The following is a 19,163-nucleotide window of genomic DNA, read 5'->3' as shown; positions in this document are numbered from 1 at the left end:
TGGGTATACTGTACCCATCGAAGCCAATGAAACATTCCCTAGTTTTAAAAATAAAAGTATTAGTACTTTGAAATGGATTCATTTACCCATTTAAGAGAATAAACCAAAACCCTACTATGTGCAAAGTCATTTGACAGATGAAATGAAAGGGAGGGAAAAAAGTGCTCTATCCCCTCATACAAGGAGCCAGAACTCCATTCATAGCTGTGATTAGAAAACTGGAACTAATATTTATTGAGCTTCTTTTGGCTCCCTCCTACTCTTACTTCCTTCCATCACCATCACAAATGCCACTGTCCACCGTATCAACCATTTTCTTGCTGGTATCTTCGGTTCTCTTGATCCTTTAACTTTCTGCCTCAGATGGCTGGCAAAAACCACCAACTCTGGATAGATGGGAAACCCTGGTACTGTAGTGGTTAAGAGTTATGGCTGCTAACCAAAAGGTCGGCAGTTCAAATCCACCAGGCGCTCCTTGGAAACTGTATGGGGCAGTTCTACCCTGTCCTATACAGTCACTCAGAGTTGGAATCGACTTGATGGCAATGGGTTTCTGGATGGATACTGAAAGCCTGGGCTGCTGGAGCTACAGGAACGAAATCACAGGACTGTGTGTATTGTTTATAAGTACTATGGATTCATGGTTACCACCCCAGCTGGAAACCTCAGAACAACCACCGATCCTAGATAGTTCCTACTCATCCTTTAGGTATCAACATCCCCTCCAGGAAGCCTTCTCTGACCACCCCCACATCAACCTCAGACTACATAAACCATTCCAAACCCGCTGCCGTCGAGTTGATTCTGATTCATAGTAGCCCTATAGGACAGAGTAGAACTGCCCCACAGAGTTTCCAAGTAGTGCCTAGTGGATTCGAACTGCCGACCTCTTGGTTAGCAGCCATAGCTCTTAACCACTATGCCATTAAGGTTTCCTCAGACTAGATGCAACAAAATCCAAACCAAACCCAGTGCTGCAGAGCTGATTTCGACTCATAGCGACCCTACAGAACAGAGTAGAACTGTCCCCCAGAGTTTTCAAGGAGCATCTGGAGGATTTGAACTTAACCACTAGGCCACCAGGGTTTCCTCAGACTAGGTGAGGTGCCCTTAATATCTGCTCCCATTGTGTTTCAGATCCCTGGAAGCCATAAAATACAGTAGTTGAGAGCTCAGGACCATCTGGGTTTAAATCCCAACATAGTCACTTACCAACTCCATAACTTTAGGCAAGTACCTTATGTGAAAGGAATAACTTATTCAAACTTGGAGAAAAGAAAAAGTGTATTGGCTTGACTTTTGATATGCTGAAGCATTTTCCAACAAGCCTCCTAGAACAAAAAAGGAACGTCGTACCTTGCTTTGACCTGTATCTAAGGAATATAACTTTGTTTTCCCAGTATATCAGACTTTAAGGCAGCATTATTTTACTGGGCAGAGTTTAATTCTAGAATTGATACAATGCTAAGATGGTATTGCCTGTTGAAAACTTAGTTCTAAGTTTAAGGTGTTATAATTTGGAAAGTTAACCATTCTTGTATCCAACCCAGCGATTTTGTTTAGCCATATCTTTTTCTAGTTGTGTGTGTGTGCGCTTAAGCACTCAACAGCCAGATTCTTTTGTCTTCCTCCTGGTTCCCTCATTAAGGAGTTATCTAAAAACTTCTCTGGGTGCTCACAACCTATTTGTTTGAAAATCCTGCTTTAGCATTTAAGCTCTCTGAGCTCCAGTTTCTTTCTTTAAGATGAGGACTGTGACTGATGGCTCATGATATTTTCATGCAGATTAAATGTGGTAACCATTGTAAATTTCAATACGTGCCTCTCTGATGGAAGTGATTAAACAAAACCATTGATGTCAATTCCAACTCATTGTGGCCCTGTAGGACAGAGTAGAACTGCCTCATTGGGTTTTCAAGGAGCAGCTGGTGGATTTGAACTGCCAACTTTTTGGTTAGCAGCCATAGCACTTAACCACTATACATACCATCAGGGCTCCGATGGAAGTGATAGAGGTAGCGATTTGACATTAGCCAGCCTTATGCTGTGTGTAGGTACATAAGACCCAGATGTCCCAGACCTCACCAGCCTGGAACTACAAACATGAGATCACTCTTCCCTCACTTAAAAAAATTTTTTTTATGATTACTGTTTTTAATTACACAGGTATATCGATCCATTCTGTTCTTCCTCAAAAATTGGAATATAATAGTAAAGAAAGGTAAAGTTCCCTTGGACACATTTACTTTCAGGGTCAAATCATCACACTTGAGCCCCTGCTGATCTGACCTCCAGAAGTTCACCTCCTTTGAATGAAAAAAAAAAAAACTGAGTTATTGCTGGGAGCTGTGCCTGGAGGGGCTGCCTCCCCCAGGCCCAGAGGCACCCTTCTGCCAGCTCCCTCTTGTCTAGGTCCACTCCCTGCAAGGCCCCTTGGTGAAGCCTCATCCTGTTGGCCCCCATCATGAGACATTGTATATCAAGAACCCAATGGTGCCATCAGGGCTTCTCCCAAAGCTTCCAAAACTTCAGGTGCCAGACCAGAGGCCCAGTGGAGGGTCTGCTTCTGAGCTCTGTTCATGCTGGTTCATGGGGTCCCAGAGGACCTCTGCCTGTGTCAAGGCATCACAGAGGATCTCCTTACAGGACAGTAGTTTCTGGTCCTTCTCACAGCAGTGCAAAACCCATTGAGGGTACTGGATGAGGAACAGGTGCCAACCCATCTCCCTGCCCTCCTCTGCTCCCCTCACCCCTGCCCCCTTGTCTTTTCACTAACCCAAACTTCCCAAATCAAAGTGGCCATGAATACTAAGAGAAGCAAACAAACATGGGTGGAGGCATGGGGTGGGGAGGATATACTGTCCACCCTTAGTCTCAGTTCTAGCTCAGCCTATCAAAAATGCCCCCCATAGAAGTCTCAGACTTCCCACACTAGACTGTAAGTTAGTTACCTGAGAAGTGGTACATTTTATATCCAGCACCTAATAACCCATTGCTGTCGAGCCAATTTCAATTCATAGCAACCCTATAGGACAGAGTAGAACTGTCCCATTGGGTTTCCAAGGAGTGGCTAGTGGATTCAAACTGCTAACCTTTTTGCTAGCAGCTGAGCTCTTAACCACTGTGCTACCAGAGCACCTAGTAGAGGATAAAAATTGGCAGCATGAATTAAATCCACTGAGCAAACTCAAATGCTTCTAGGGGCCAGGAAGTTAATGTAAATGAACACAATTTCCTGAATGTAGGACTCTAGGTCAGGGGTTGGCAAATGCTTTCTATAAAGGGTTATATTGTAAATATTTTTAGTTTTGCAGACTGTATGGTCTTCCGGCTGTGTAGTGTGAAAGCAGCAATACACAGTATGTAAACAAATGAGTACCGCTATGTTCCAAGAAAACTTTATTTACAAAAACAAGCAGTGGGCTAGACTGGACCTGTGGGTCATAGTTTACCAATCTGCTCAAGATGGCGGTAGTCACTGTAGGCATCTAAAGTGAGTAGCCACCACCGGGCCACAGCAGACTGTCGCCATGTGGGAACGCAGGCCCAGTGTTGCCTGTGTTTGAGAGGAACCTGACAGATAAATAGTCCTCCAAATTTCCCCCATTTAAAAAAATATTGGAAACCCTGTTGGTATAGTGGTTAAGTGCTACAGCTGCTAACCAAAAGGCCAGCAGTTTCAATCCCCCAGGTGTTCCTTGGAAACCCTGTGGGGCAGTTCTACTTTGTTCTATTGGGTTGCTATGAGTAGGAATTGGCTCGACAGAAACGGGTTTTGGTTTGGTAAAAAAAATATTCAGTGGCCATACAAAACACATCTGTGGCCCAGAATTAGCCTAAAGATCATTAACTTTGAACCTTTGACTTAAAGAACTATCATGTAACAGGCACTGTTAGGTATTAGGCATACTTTTACTCAGTGAATTCTTAGAAAAGCCGTATTTAGGAAAACACTGTCATGCACACTGTACAGAGCAGGAAGCTGAGGTCCAAACTCTCCAAGGCCATACAGCTGGTAATTCCTGGAGCCAGGATTCAGGCCTAGATCCGTTACACTAAAAAGTCTGCATTCTTTCCACTATGCCGCCATTTTTAATCTTCACAGCCTGCACTTCTGAATGACAAGTGGAATCTTTGGCTGGAGGAACTCTCAGAACCTATTACTTGCTTGTCTTCTTTCCCCAGCAGCATGCTATTGTATTTTCTGCCTCCTGGACAAACTTCAGCACAATTGACGAGATATTAACAAAAACTTTCCCAAGGCCCACACCTTCTAACACTCCTGATTTCTTCCACGTTCATTCTCATGACAAATGGGAAGGTAGATTAAAAAAAAATGCAAATGTCCGTAAGCAGGTAATGAATAAGCCAACTGGTCTATCCATAATACCACGGAATAGAAAGGAATGAACAAGTGATAGACACAACAGCATAAGTAAATCTCGAACTTAGTATGCTGCAGGGAATAAGCCAGACAGAAAAGGGCACACACTGTGTGACTCCATTTACATGAAATTCTAAAAAACACAAACTAATCCAGAGGGCCTGAAAGCAGATCAATGGCTGCCTGGGACCAGTGGGGCGAGGGTGAGGGCATGGGTGGCAAAAGGCAGTAAGAAGGGACTCAAATGGGCACAAGAAAACTTTGGGGGCGACAGATACGTTTATTATCTTGATTGTGGTGATGGTTTCACAGGTGTACACATAAGTTAAAACGTATCAAAGCGTATTCTTCATGTATGAGGAGTTTATTCTATGTTAACTGTACCTCAAGGAAGCTTAAAAAAAAAACTGCACAAACTAATCTGAATCTAGATTTTTACATTTTTGTGTAAGAAATTCTGATGTGTAAGGCATATCCTCAGTCATTCCTGGGACGTTTTGTACGTCCCCTTACTAAGACACATTTCCTCCGGAAGGACTTTTTGAGAGGAAGAAGGCATGCAGCTGAAACAGCCAGCAAAGACCAGAGATGAGTCTTATCCACAGGTATTTCCTATGCAGCGGAACATATAATCTTTTTAATGTCTCTAAAAAAAAATTACAAGGAAGCCTGGTGGCACAGTGATTAAAGTGCTTGGCCGCTAACTGAAAGGTCGGCAGTTCTAATTCACCAGCCACTCTGTGAGAAAAAGATGTGACTGTCTGGCTCTGTAAAGATTTACAGCCTTGGAAACCCTATAGGGCAGTTCTGCTCTGTCCTGTGGGGTTGCTATGAGTTATAATCAACCCAACAGCTATAAGTTGGGTTTTAAAAACAATTACAGTAAAACCTGGGAAACCCAGAACCTGTGTAAGGCAGAAATCTGTCAGAGAAGGAAAGTTAAATATTTTCCACTAAAACAAGCAATAGAAAAGTGGCAAAACTACACCCTGTCAAAGGCGGAAAACTTGTGAGACCTGGAAAAACAAGGCAGTTCCGTTGAGTTCTGGCTTTCACAGGTTTCACTGTATTTTAAACTGGGCTATAAAGACTTTAGAAATGTAATTCAATTTGATTTCAGCATTTGTGGAAAGCAGGCAAACAATTCATTCAAAGGTACCATTTATTTTTAAAAAGATGAAACTTAACGCATTTATAAATGTATTCTTCACCTGGCACAGGAAATATTACAACACATTAATAAAAACAGAAAAAAAGCAATTAATTTAGCTGTTATATATTTTTTCCCCTGGCTGCCAAATTTTATGCCTAGTCATAGCAACTATATGAAATCTTGGGATTAGGATTTCTATTCCTTCCCTTTTCTTTTTCCATGTTTTTCATGTATATTTCCTTTGATAAAATCCAGAAGGATAAGATTAAAGTGTAGCCCAGTGAAGGGAGTTTGGCTGGGATGCTACAACTTACCAGAGGGCCAGTTCATATTCTGGGAGAGTGGAGTAACTTGCCAGGTACGTGCCACAGTGACTGAAGGTAAGTAAAGTGTAGTCCAGAAGAATATTGCCTAAAACATAAAATCCATTAGAAGGACTTCATTATGATGTTCCCATTAACTAAAGCCTTATAGTTTACTTCCCTTTTCTAATCATTTTCACAGAATTCAAAAGGATTTAGCTCCTGGAATGAGAGATCTCCTGGCTGCTTCCTAAGACTATAAACAGGAAGCTAAGAGCAACATTCAGGTCAATTTTTAAAAGATAGTAAATGAAAACCACTAGGTTACCATTTCTAGACTTCAATTTAGAACTGTAGTACACTGTGTCATGTATGTCTCAGCATGATTTTAATGACCGAAGAGCCATGAAATATTCCATAAATATAAAAAACATTGTAATTACAAAAGGTACTCAAGCAACCTTAAATACTTTGAATCACAATAATTCTACCATATCCACTTATCTCTCTATACCTTAAGACTTATGTGGCCTTAAGCTTAGTATCTTCAAGCTCTTGGAACAACTGCAGAAAGGTCTTTTCCCATTTATGCCTACAGTTGAGGAAATGCAACCTGACTTTAAAAGTCCCAGCAACAACATATTTAAGGCGCACACCGCGGGATGCTAAAATAGGGAAGTGTCTGCCTGTGTTTCCCTGTATATGGGGCTCTGATTTTTCCTCTCCTTGTATCTGCTTTTCCTCAGTATTATTCTTTTACCTTCTCTGACATCTGTTCTTTATTTGTGTCTTTGTTGCTTGGTTGGTGTCTTTTTAATGTCTATTTCCTGCTTTTTACGCTTCTTACTATAACTGACCATATTACAACCCTAAAACATGACTTTCTGTCATTTGTCAAATTTATTCAGTACAGTCAACAAAAAAGTTAATGTGTATTTATTCAGCATTCAATGGAAAAATGAATGTTTTTCTTTGGGATAGAGGCCTTAAAAGAATGATTTTCTATTCTGAATATACTGATATTTCTCTCCATAATTGAAGATTATTAATTTCATATTATTTGCTTTAAACTTCTTTTAAATTAAAAAAAAATACATGGTTTTTTGAAAAAAAAATTTTTTAAAGCACAAGAAGAAAAATATAGCCTCTGTAATTTCACTATCAAATTTGCTACATTTCTTTATGGCATTTTCTTCTGTGTTCTTGTAAAAATACATATGCATATGTATTCTTTAAATATAGCTTTGTTTTTATAGGTAATCATGGATTCGATATTATACATAAATCAATTTTTAAAATAGAATTTGAATATTATACATAGTATCACATTCTATTGTTTTTTGTTTACCGTATATTCAGCATTTTATCTTCTTCTTTATAACTTCTCAAAACTTAATTTTAATGTTTACATAATACCCCCTCATGGGTTGCTTTAACTTATTTAAACGTATTCATATTACTAGAGATGGAGGTTGTTTCCCTTTTGCTATTATAAGTGACGCTGTGTTTAACTCCTTAGCACACAAGTCTTTGACTGTATTTCTGATTATTTCCTTAGGGTTGAATTCTAGTTCTAGAAGTGGGCTTACTGGGTCAAATACAACCAATATTTTACTTTGCAGAAAGACTGTATGAATTTATACTCCCATCTTCGGCAAAAAAAAGAGTGCCACCAATTTCACTGCACTCTGCCTAGGAATTATGATCTTTAAAAGACCTGTTACCTTGATGGGTAGGAAAATAGCATCGCGGTTTAAATCGCATGCATTGTTGCTGTTAATATTGAGATGGAACTATTTTTTATGTTTTTGGTCATTTGTAGCTTTGTGAGTTCTCCGGGCAAGTCTCTTTTCCATTGTTTTAATGGGATCGATGTCTTTTTTCTTATTGCTTCCTAAGTGCCCTGAAAATATTTGATCATCATATTTGTTCCAAATATTTTCCCTGGCTTATTATTTGCCTTTTAATTTTCAATGCTTTTTTTGATGTTCATAAGTTTTAAATTTTTATAGAATCAATCTTTTAATTTTTAATTTCTTCCCTTGTGTGCTTGCAAAGTTCTTCCCCTCCTACAATCAGTTCAACATTCTACCATATTTTCTTCTATTTTTTAACTGGTTTTGCTGTTCATATTTAACTCTTATTTTCACCGGATGTATGTTTTAATATACAGAGTAACATGAGTATATAACTTGATGTTTTTTGTTCAAACAGTCAATTTTCCTAATACCATTGTTGAATAATCCATACCCTCCTGACTTTTTTTGTAGGTGGGGGATTCTTTCATCATGTACTAAATTTTTATATATTCTAGATTTTGATCCCAGTCTTCTTCAACTTTTCCACTCATCTTATGACCCCTGCACCAATGTCTCACTCTTAGTTATTGTACCACCATAGTGTTAAAAAGGTCCTTTCCCCGCCATCATTTCTTTTACAATTGCTTTCATTTTCAACTGTTCTTCCAGATGAATTCGGGAATCATTTCATTTAAGTATTCCTTGCTCTCTACAACATATGATAAACTGATGGATACTTCCTGTGAAGAATATCAGAAATATATAATTACCAGACTTCCCATCCAGGAATATGTCTCTACATATTTAAATCTTTTAAATCAGTGATTTTTGTTTTCTTCGTCTAGGTCATTCACATTTCTCCTTTGGGTAATTTCTAAATATTTGAATCTCCTGATCGTTTGGGTATTTATTTTGAAACCATCATCTTACTAAGCATTCTCTTATTAGTCCTACTAAGCCATTGCCATTGAGTCTATTCCGGCTCATAGTGCCCCTATAGGACAGAGCAGAACTGCCACATAGAGTTTCCAAGGAACGCCTGATGAATTCGAACTGCCCATCTTTTGGTTAGCAGGTGTAGCACTTAACCACTACGCCACAGGGTTTCCATTAGTTCTAATAGGTTCTTTTTTTTTTTTTTTTTTTGTACTTTACTTGAATTTTCTAGGTAGACTATCACATTATCCACGATTTCATCTTCTTTCCCACAGCTATTTTTTTTTTCACTTTCATATTTTGTTGGCATTAAATAATAGTGGTAATAACAGGTATAATTGATGACTTATTCCTAATTTTATTGTGAATGCCTTTAGGGTTTCATTATTCAATATGAATGTTGATTTCTGGTTTGAATTCACTTTCAATTGCTTGGACAGGGCTAAAACCAAATAACCAAGGAGGGGAAATTTTAAAGATGATGGGTAGTTATAGTCTGCACAGAAGGTTCCCCACATCTGAATGGGTTATGGTTTTAAAAGTTGTTTTAATCTGTTGAGAATATAGATGAATTTCACCACAAATAAAATGTTGTAACATTTGTAAATTATAGTGAAGTTCCCTGGCTTGTCTTCAAACACTCACTTGACCCCTAAGGGCTATAGACAGTTCTATAGACCAGCCTTGAGCTCTCCTGAACGTTCTGCCCATGGATGTGCTAAGTGAGGAAACTGTTAGAGGTTCTAATAGTTGTGCTTTATAGGTTTTTTTTTTTTTTCATTTACCATCACAGGGCTAACATTAAGTACTACCAATATTCCCTTTTTATGGATGAGGAAACTGAGGCTCAGAGGTTTGTTTTTAGAAGTTATATAAACATCAACTTACCTAGATTTTCAATAAATCATTAAAAAGGAAAAAAAACATTGTTTTAAGAAAAGGGATTCAAACTGAATTTAGTGCTTTAATACAGTCTTCTAGCCCAGGGGTTCTCACAGTTTAATGTGCAATCAATCACCTAGGAATCTTGTCAAAATACAGATTCTGATTCAGTAGATGTGGGTTAAGACTTAGACGCTGCATTTCTAACAAGTTTCAGGTGGTGCCAATTTTTTTTTGTAAAACCAAACCAAACCTGTTGCCAGTTGAGTCGAATCCAATTCACAGTGACCTTATAGGACAGAGTAGAACTGCCCCATAGGGATTCCAAGGAAGGGCTGATGGATCTGAACTGCTAACCTTTTCATTTAGTAGCTAACCTCTTAACCACTGTGCCATCAAGACTCTAATTTTTTGATAAGCAGAGCACCTGTTGAGTAGTAAGGCTCTAGCCCACTTAATTAAATCCTCAGTGATCATCTTGGTTACTTCTTTAAAACATGTATTTAAAAAAAAAAGCATTTATAAGAACTAGATTTGGTTACATCTTAGAACAAAATCCTTGAGTTATGGCACAGGAAAAGGTCCAGCAGGATACCTTTTAGTTTGGTCCTTCTAGTCATTCCAGGAAAGTTGTATATGTAGATGAGGGGTTTTAGCCTCCGATCTGAAAAAGCCACAACTTCACAGGGTATATTAGTTGCCACGATGCCCACAATTCCACTCACACACTGGAGTACCGTCTTTTCCTTGGTTTTAATATTAATAAATATTATGTAATTCCCAGAAGGGTAGCAAATGGTTTCATTGTTGACAAATTGAACATTCTGCTTAGGAAATCCTTGCACCCATCTTTGGGAAAAAAAAAATATGTCACCATCAGTATAATACATTTCAAATACTTTCTCTCTCTCTCTTTAACAAAGCAAGCAAAAAGTCATCAAAGTCTATGAAACACATTTACTCCATTTTTGCCCCCTTTCTGCCCAAAACAATTTCTAAGAAAAAAAAGAATACATAGTTCTGGCTGTGAGATTAGTTTTAGTCCACAAACTTTAGATGTTTAAATGTAGATGTAAAGTTCCATGGCCTCAAGAGCCTTCTTCAGAGAATTTTTTTTTACTAATGCAAGCCTGAGAAAGTCTTAGAAAGATTGCTGGGGTCAGGTACACTTGGAGAAAAAGTGAAAAAACATAGAGAAGAGAGCTTGATCCTAATTGAAAACAGGGCACATCCTGGACTGTTCTTTCATGATGAGTTTTGATTTTAAAAATAAAGTTAAAAAAAGTTTTAAGTGTGACAGCATGCTTTGTAGTTGTAAGAAAATTGCTTCCTTTTAAAATAAAGAATGCATAGCTGTATTTTAGGTATAAAAAGACAGATATATGCAGAAAATAAAAAGAACCAAGTCGACATGAAAGAAAAGAGCGGTTAGAACATAAAAGAAACACGTTTTTAAGTAAGGAGTGTGTGCAGTGTGTATGCTAGAAAGAAGTAGAGTCTGAGATGAGGGAAGATTCTACTTTTATATAAATACTAAAGCTATACTTGAAGATGGTGGAAAGAAATAACATCTTATATCTATGCAACGCTTTATGCTTTTCAAGGGCCCCTTCAAATGCAAATAAATCCAAAGCTAACAGATGGGAGTTAGAAGAAAGAAACTGACAGTCCTAACTTTGGGGAAAATCACTGAAGGCGGAAACCGCAGGGATAGAACGGGGGCCGTCACTGGGATATGGGAAGTGTTTAGAAAAAGTCAGGGAAAACGGATCACTGAAGGGAATACTGAGCAGAAGGAAGGTGCAGAAATGGAGGTGAACGGAGAGGAATACTGAGTAAGCAAGCAGGGGTCGGAGTCGCAGAAAAACGAGGGATGAGAACAACTGGGGACAGGGGCTGTGAATAATAGGGTTGGGGAACAGGAGAGAAGAGACCACAGGCAAGGAGTCTGCGGGAAAGGGTTTTGGGAGGTGTCGGAGAAGAGGTCGAAGTAACGGGGAAGAGCAGTTCTAAGGAACGGGAGGAAGAAGACGGTAAGGAGAGGGTGCAGGTCAGGAGGAGTTTCCCAGCAAGACCGAAGTCAGTCGCGGGACCGTGGACACCACACCTCACGAACAGGGACGGGCTGCCGGAGACTTGGTGGGAGTCCTCTCGCTCCCGGCCCTGCACCATGGGCCGCGCTACTCTCAGCCGGGCCACCGGTAGCAAACACCGGACCTTGTCTCCGGGCTACCACCGTTACTTCGCTGCCCCCAGGCCCCCGGGCTAGCGAGTCCTCCTCTGTTTACTCTCGTATCCAAGAGACCGTAACCCCCACGCCCATTGGCTCTGCCCTTTCAGCCTGCTTCCTCCCTAGCCAAGTGGATTGGTGGAAGGGCTTCCGAGTCTCGACCAATGGCAAGAGGCGAAGGAAGCGAGGGGCGGGCCCTACCCGAACAAGGGAGTTGTGGGAGATGGCAGCGAGCTGCTGGGCTGGCTCGACTCGGAGCGTGACTCTCCAGGTTGAGTGCGGTGTGGCCCAGTCCCTGGCTAATACTTACAATAAATATTAATAATAGCTGATATTAATATTGAGTGCTGGCCATACCAAACGTTGTTTCAGGCGCTATGCAGGCATTATTTCATTTAATCGTCAAATCCTTCATGAGCCCCATTTTACAGATAAGGACAGCGAAGGTAAGAGGAGTAACTTGCCCGAGGCTACAAAGCTGTTGTTGTTAGGTGCCCTGCAGTCGGTTCCGACTCATAGTCACCCCATGCACAACAGAATGAAACACTGCTCGGTCCTGAGCCATCCTCACAACCGTTATTATGCTGGACCCCATTATTGCACCGGCTGTGTCAATCCATCTCCTAGAGGGTCTTCTCTTTTTCGCTGACCCTCTGCTTTACCAAGCATGAAGTTCTTCTCCAGGGACTGATCCCTCCTGATAACATGTCCAAAGCATGTGAGACAAGTCTTGCCATCTTTCCGTGTAAGGAGCTTTCTGGCTGTACTTCTCCCAAGACAGGTTTGTTCCCTCTTCTGGCAGTCCATGTTATATTCAATATTATTTGCCAATATGGTAATTCAAAGGCTTCAATTCTTCTTTGGTCTTCCTTATTCAGTGTCCAGCTTTCACATGCATACGAGGCGATTGAAAACACCATGGGCTTGGGTCAGGCGCGCCTTAGTCCTCAAGATGACATCTTTGCTTTTTAACACTTTAAAGAGAGCTCTTGACAGTAGATTTGTCCAATGCAATGCGTTGTTTGATTTATTTAAGCCTAAGCCTAAAAAGCCTAGTAGGGCTTGAATCCAAAAACCAATAAATAAATAAATAGCCCTATTGCCGGTTTTTTTTTTTTTTTTTCGTGGAGTTGATTCCGACTCAAAGCGACCCTTTGCCGCATAGGGTATCTAAGGCTTTAATCTTTATGGAAGCTGACTGCCACATCTTTCTACCCCAGAGTGACTGGGGAGTTCGACCTGGTAGGTTCAAATGCTGACCTTTCAAGTTAGCAACCCAGTGTAACCATAGAACTCCAAGCCCTTAATTACCATATAACACTTTCAAATATACCCTCTGCCCCCTCAAGGATGCAAACAGCTTCTGGATGTAACCTGACCCCATGGTCTGTATCCTGTCGTTGCTTCTTCCCTTAGACCCCATGGTCTGTATCCTGTCCTTTCTTCTTCCCTTAGGTCCTCTCCTGTAGTCTCCTCTTCCCTCCCCTGCCTTTCTGTAGGTCTCTTCTTCAGGTCTTCTACCTTCTTTCCTTCATTTCTTCCTCAAATGTTTATTGAGCATCTCTCATGCATTGTGCTAGTCACTTAGAACAAAATAGTGAGTGAAACAGATAAAGTGCGTTCCTTCTTGGCACTTAGAGACCTCATGATCCAAACAAGTCGACTGAGGTAGAGTTTGTCAACCTTAACGCTTTCAGCATTTGGGGATGGGGAGAGGGGAATGTCCTGTGCGTTGTAGAATATATAGCAGCATCCCATGCAATTTAGTAATTACCCCACCCCCACCCCTCAGTCCTATGCGACCACTAATCTGCTTTCTGCCTCTATAAATTTGCCTATTCTGGACATTTCATATAAATGGAATCATAACATATATATGTCTTTTCGCTTTCTTGATGGTGTTGTTGGAAACACAAAGGTTTTTAGTTTTGATGACGTCCAGTTTATCTGTTTTCTTTCGTTGCTTGTGCTTTTGGTGTTGTAGCTAAGAAACCATCGGTTAATCTGAGGTCATGAGGGTTTATGCCTATGTTTTCTTCTAAGAATTTTATAGTTTTTGCTCTTACATTTAAATCTGATCCATTTTGGTTTAATTTTTGCTTATGGTGTGAGGTCGGGGTCTTTTCCTGTCAGAAGACACCTAATCAACAGGGAAAACAAGCCTAAAATGCTCTTTAAAAAAGCAGCCTTTTGGATCAGTATCTGTGTCAGTGACCATTACAGGTCAGCTTGCCTGTGACCCTTTCATCATGTGTAAGCACAGGAATGAACTATACTTAGAAAAGAAGTCATTTCTAGGTGATCCAGGTCAGAAGCCTCTTAGGGGGTGACTTTCAGAACATTTTCAAAGGAGAGAGGATAGGTATAGGAAAATATTATTTCCAAATCAATGGTACCATGTATAATAATAATAGCTTTTATGAAGCTGCTAGTCCGTGCCTGGCATCTTACATCTTTGTGTTACGTGTACTATTTTCTCCTTATTGTAGACAGGAAAATGGGGATTTAGAAAGGCTAGGATTTTTGCCCCAAATCTCACAACTTTCAAATGAATTTGAACCCAGGTAGTTTTAATTGTCTTAAAGAATTCTTCTTTACAGGAGATGTGCAGACTTGGAAATTTTAAATTGAGCTGGGCATTTAGTTTGGATTGAGTATTTTTTTGGAAGAGGAGGAACAATAGGGAATCTATTGTAATTCCCAGAACTTTTAGAATAAGTGATATGGGAAGAGGTCACATTTTATGGAGCTCCTGGGCTAATAAGCAGTTAATAAAAATGGTGGAATATCATTATTTTGTGCATCTAATCTGAGAGATCCAGATTTTATTTGTCAACTTCAGATATGATACATGTTAAGGAGCCCTGGTGAGACAATGGTTAAAGCGCTCAGTGTTAACAGAAAGATTGGAAGTTCGAACCTACCAGCAGCTGGGTGAGAGAAAAGACCTGGTGATCTGCTCATGTAAAGATTACAGCCTAGGAAACCCTAGGGGGCAGTTCTGCTCTGTCCTATAGGGTCGTTATGAGTCAGAACATGAGTTAGGCTGTTGTTGTTGCATGCTGTTGAGTCCATTCTGACTCACAGTGACCCTATAGGACAGAGTGGCACTGCCCTCTAGGGTTTCCTAGGCTGTAATCTTTATGGGAGCAGATCACCAGGTCTTTTCTCCTGTGGAGCCTCTGATGGGTTCAAACTACAGACCTTTCAGTTGGCATTGTGCCACCAGGGCTTAACCATTGTGCCACCAGGGCTCCTTGTCACATTTGGTCCACCCCTAATTCTGGGGCAAGAATACAAACAGAGACTAACTATTTGTGCAACAATTTCAATTATTTATTGAACTTAAAAAGTCAAAATATAAATTATAAGAATGAAAATTAGAAATTCAAATAAAAATTGTTTAAATAAAGGTAAAAATTTTCACTTAAATGTTTAGATTTAATTAAATCTTATTAAATATTTTATATAAACAAAACTATCTACAATACTAGTGTTTAATGTTCGTTTAGTTGCCAAAGTACCTAACTGGTTTCATGCTTCATACATTTCATATATGTCACATCCAGATATTTTTTATATATATATATTTATAACATTTACTAGTAATAACAAAAGGAGCGCTGGTTGTGCAAACAGTTAAGCACTGGGCCACTAACTGAAAGGCTGGCAGTTCAAGCCCACCCAGTGGCTTGTCAGGAGAAAGACCTGCTGATCTGCTCCTGTAAAGATCACAGCCTAAAAAAACCTATGGGGCAGTTCTACTCTGTCACATGGGGTCACCATGAGTCAAAATTGACTTGATGGCACCTAACAACAGTAACAAGAACTGTTTTATCTTATAAAACATTCCCCAACCTCCACGTACAAATGTCGTGTACTAATTTGTGAGAACTCCTGGAACCACAAATTGGAAACCAAAGAGAAGCAAGAAAATAGTCACTTGATTCTGCTAGGAAATGATACTTACTTATGTGTGAATTAATACATTCATGTTCTCTGAAAGGAAGGAGTGGACCATTTCTGCCACCCCCAAACCAGTGTCCGTTTCTGACGTTAGGAGGGGCACAACCCAGAAACCTCACAGGGTTCAAAGACAGTAGCTATTTATTTCAAGGAGATGAGGCAAGAAGGCTGTAGAAGCATTTCTCTGGGGTGGGGAGGAGGTTAGTCACAACAGCAAATCTTTTGGGTTACAGTTGTGCTGAGGAAGTGTTAAATGCTGGATTCCATCTGACAGAGACAGTTGTGTGTTCTTTAATAGACTTATTTGTGTGTGTGTATGTGATACGTGGAACCCTCTGAAGCATGGGGGCCATGGCAGGAGCACCCCTTGCAGGGTCTCTGGATGGTACTATGTCACATGTTTAACAACGATGTACTTAACTGAAAGATAAAATAATGTAGGAGGAAGACTTTGTAGGAGATGATCCAAGAACAAAACAGTGAAATTTATAAGTATGACGGAATACATTATAGAGTAACAAGAAATAAATCAGTAAGTACTTTGGGGTGACTGTAAGGGAGACATACTGTATTTTATCAAATTTAAGATGCCACCAATTGTAAGATGAACTGATAATGGATAAAAACCTACCAATTTAGCTATAGCATAATGCTTTCTCACCAGAACTTCAATTTTATACTTACTGAAAGAATGCTTTTAAACTTATTTATACAGATTTTTTTAAATCATAAAAGATCTCTTAAACTTATTTAGACATAGGTTTTTATCCTATATTGTTGTTGTTGTCAGGTGTTGTTGAGTTGGCTCCATCTCATAACAATCTCATGGATAACAGAATGAAATGTTGCCTAGTCCAGGGCCATCTTGTGCAAATATAAAAAGGAAAATATAATGGAAATAACTTCTTTACTTTCAGAATTCAGCTCTTCTGAATACTTTTTCAAATGACAGTCATAGCTATTCATTTGTTTTCCTCACACAATATTGTCCCCTGTGTCAACAAGAGCACTTGGTGATGCAGCAGGTTCTTGGGTGCTGTCAAGGCAGTTTCAACTCACAGTGACCCCGTGTAACAGAGTAGAACTGCCTCATAGGGTTTTCTCGGCTGTAACCTTTACGGAAGCCGGTGGAGCCACTGGATGGGTTCAAACTACCAGCTTTTTGGTTAGCAGCCAAGTGCTTAACCCATTGCGCCAACAGTGCTCCTTGATTCAGCAAGAATGCTCTCATTGTTTCTGGGATTTTCTTCCAAGCCACTGACATCCACTACCAGGGCTCCTTATTTCACAGGCTACTAGAAACAAAACAAAACAACAACCAAAAACAAACAAAAAACCTTTGGTGGAGTAGAACTGCCCCACAGGGTTTCCAGGGCTGTAAATCTTTACCAAAGCAGACTGCCACATCTTTCTCTGAGGCGTGCTGGTGGGTTCAAACTGCCCACCTTTTGGTTGGCAGCTGAGCACTTTAATCACTGCACCACCAGGGCTTCTCATTCACAGGATCCAACCCCAAAACCAAGCTCACTGCCATCTAGTCGATTCTGACTCATAGCAACCCCATAGGGTTTCCAAGCTTGTAAATCTCTAGGTGAAGCAGACTGCCACATCTTTCTCCCACAGAGCCACTGGCAGCTTTGAACCACCAACCTTCTGGTTAGCAGTGGAGTGCTTAAACCACTGTGCCACCAGGACTCTTTATTCACAAACCCCCCAAAAATCAAACCCATTTCTGTCCAGTGGATTCTGACTCGTAGCGACCCTATAGAGCTGCCCCATAGAGATTCCAGGGAGCAGCTGGTGGATTCAAACTGCTGACCTTTTGGTTAGCAGCCGTAGTTCTTAACCACTATACCACCAGGGTCTCCCCTTATTCACAGGATAAGGGCTCCTAATTCTTGATCTTTAACCGGCAGAATTAATTCAATTTGGGCCTCTTATGTTAATTCTTTAAAAATGTGCAGTACCATGTGTACCTTTTAGAAACCCTGGTGGCATAGTGGTTAAGAGCTACAGCTGCTAACAAAAGGTCAGCAGTTCGAATCCACCAGGCGCTCCTTGGAAACCCTATGGGGCAGTTTTACTCTGTCCTTTTGGGTCGCTATAAGTCAGCATCAGCTCAATGGCAATGGGTTTCAGGTATGTACCTTTTAACTGTGACTGACAGCAGAGTACATCCAGACATTCACATGTTATGCGTACAGCCACAAAGGGCTTGGAGATGATCTACTATAATGCATAGCAGTAATGCACTATGTACATGGTTTTACAGAAACAGTATCTTTATTTTCAATTTACTTTGAGGAACTTTTTCTTTATGGATAAGTTAGGTCTCTCGAATTATTACAACAAAACATTACGCCATTCAAATTGATTAGGGGACAGGCTATTCCAAGTAAATGTTCTAAAATGTAAAAAATTTTACATGTGGTTTTTGAATTTTCTGGTGGAAATAACACCTTGAGGAATTTTTTTTTTAATTAACTTTGGCCAATCAGATGTTTTGCCTAAGTTTGCATTTACAGTGTTAATTAGTATCACATCATTAATGTGCTACAAGTCCTTCTAAAAAGATTTAATTAAGCAAGGCCCATGTTTTACCAAAAACATGCTCTAATTTTTTCTTAATTTAGTATCTGTTTATGAAGTTCAGTATGTTCTTATCGTTAGTTGCCAGTTAGCCCATTCCAAGTCACGCTGACTCCATGTGTGCAGAGTAGAAGCGTTGCCAGGTGAAAACCCCAGGTTTTGCTCGGTGTGACTTGTTACAGCTGATAAACAAGAGGCTAGGTGGGAGATCAGAAAGACACCTTTATTCCCCTGTACAAAGAAAGGAATAATCAGGGTTGCTGCCTCCAAGGCTGCTGGCAGGCAGCCTGGGGAGGTGGGCTTTTACAGAGGGCTGACAAGGAAATGCAAACTCATCATGACTATTCAGGACTGACCTTCACGCAGGCGCTCAGAGCTTGGGGATGACTATGCATTTTCTTTAGACAAGAGTTCAATCCCTTAGGATGGAGGAAGGGATGAACATTTCTTCATTAGGATGCTCTGTCTCCACCCAGAGGCAGGTTGAGACCATCTATGGCCCGCTCTGTGATTATCTTGTCAAGGACAATTTCAGAAGAAAGGGCAGCTTATTTTGCTCCACGTAGGAGGATAAGTCAGGGCAGGTGTCTCAGAACTGCTCTGTAGGGTTTTCAAGGCTGGGATCTTTTGGGCAGGCCCTCCCAGTAGTCATATTAAGCTCATAACAAGAGCCTTTGGAGAGCATGAACCACGTGAGAGTGCTGACCCCTGGTCACAGGCCCTCAAGTTGGGGAAACCCTGAGGAAGAGAGGGAGCTGTGACAAGGGCTACCCGTGAGATAGAGTTAGTTTTAGCCTCAGAATGATGGTCCGCTTATGGGTTTCCAAATGCACCTATTTATTAAACATTTGGTCTTTGAGACCTTAGTAAGGGCCGAGGCTCAGAGTCAAGCAGGTGGGCTGAGTGAATTTAGGCAAAGGTT

General features: G+C 40.4%; 1 protein-coding gene across 1 annotated transcript in view; it reads right to left on the bottom strand.

Annotated features, from left to right (window-relative positions):
* CFAP43 (cilia and flagella associated protein 43) overlaps window positions 1-13,191 on the bottom strand; it is a 110,912-nt gene extending 97,721 nt beyond the window's left edge. Inside the window, exons 1-3 of the mRNA XM_064269349.1 lie at window positions 11,564-13,191; window positions 10,052-10,305; window positions 5,852-5,948 (exon numbers count right to left, since the gene is read on the bottom strand). Of these exons, the coding sequence (XP_064125419.1) occupies window positions 5,852-5,948; window positions 10,052-10,305; window positions 11,564-11,628 (416 nt within the window). The 5' untranslated portion in view covers window positions 11,629-13,191. The remainder of the gene's footprint in view (window positions 1-5,851; window positions 5,949-10,051; window positions 10,306-11,563) is intronic.
* Window positions 13,192-19,163: the final 5,972 nt, after the last annotated feature.

Source organism: Loxodonta africana, chromosome 16, assembly GCF_030014295.1.
Source record: "Loxodonta africana isolate mLoxAfr1 chromosome 16, mLoxAfr1.hap2, whole genome shotgun sequence".
Lineage (NCBI taxonomy): Eukaryota > Metazoa > Chordata > Mammalia > Proboscidea > Elephantidae > Loxodonta > Loxodonta africana.
Note: the sequence above shows the minus strand (reverse complement) of the source record. Positions and strands in the feature narration are given on the sequence as shown.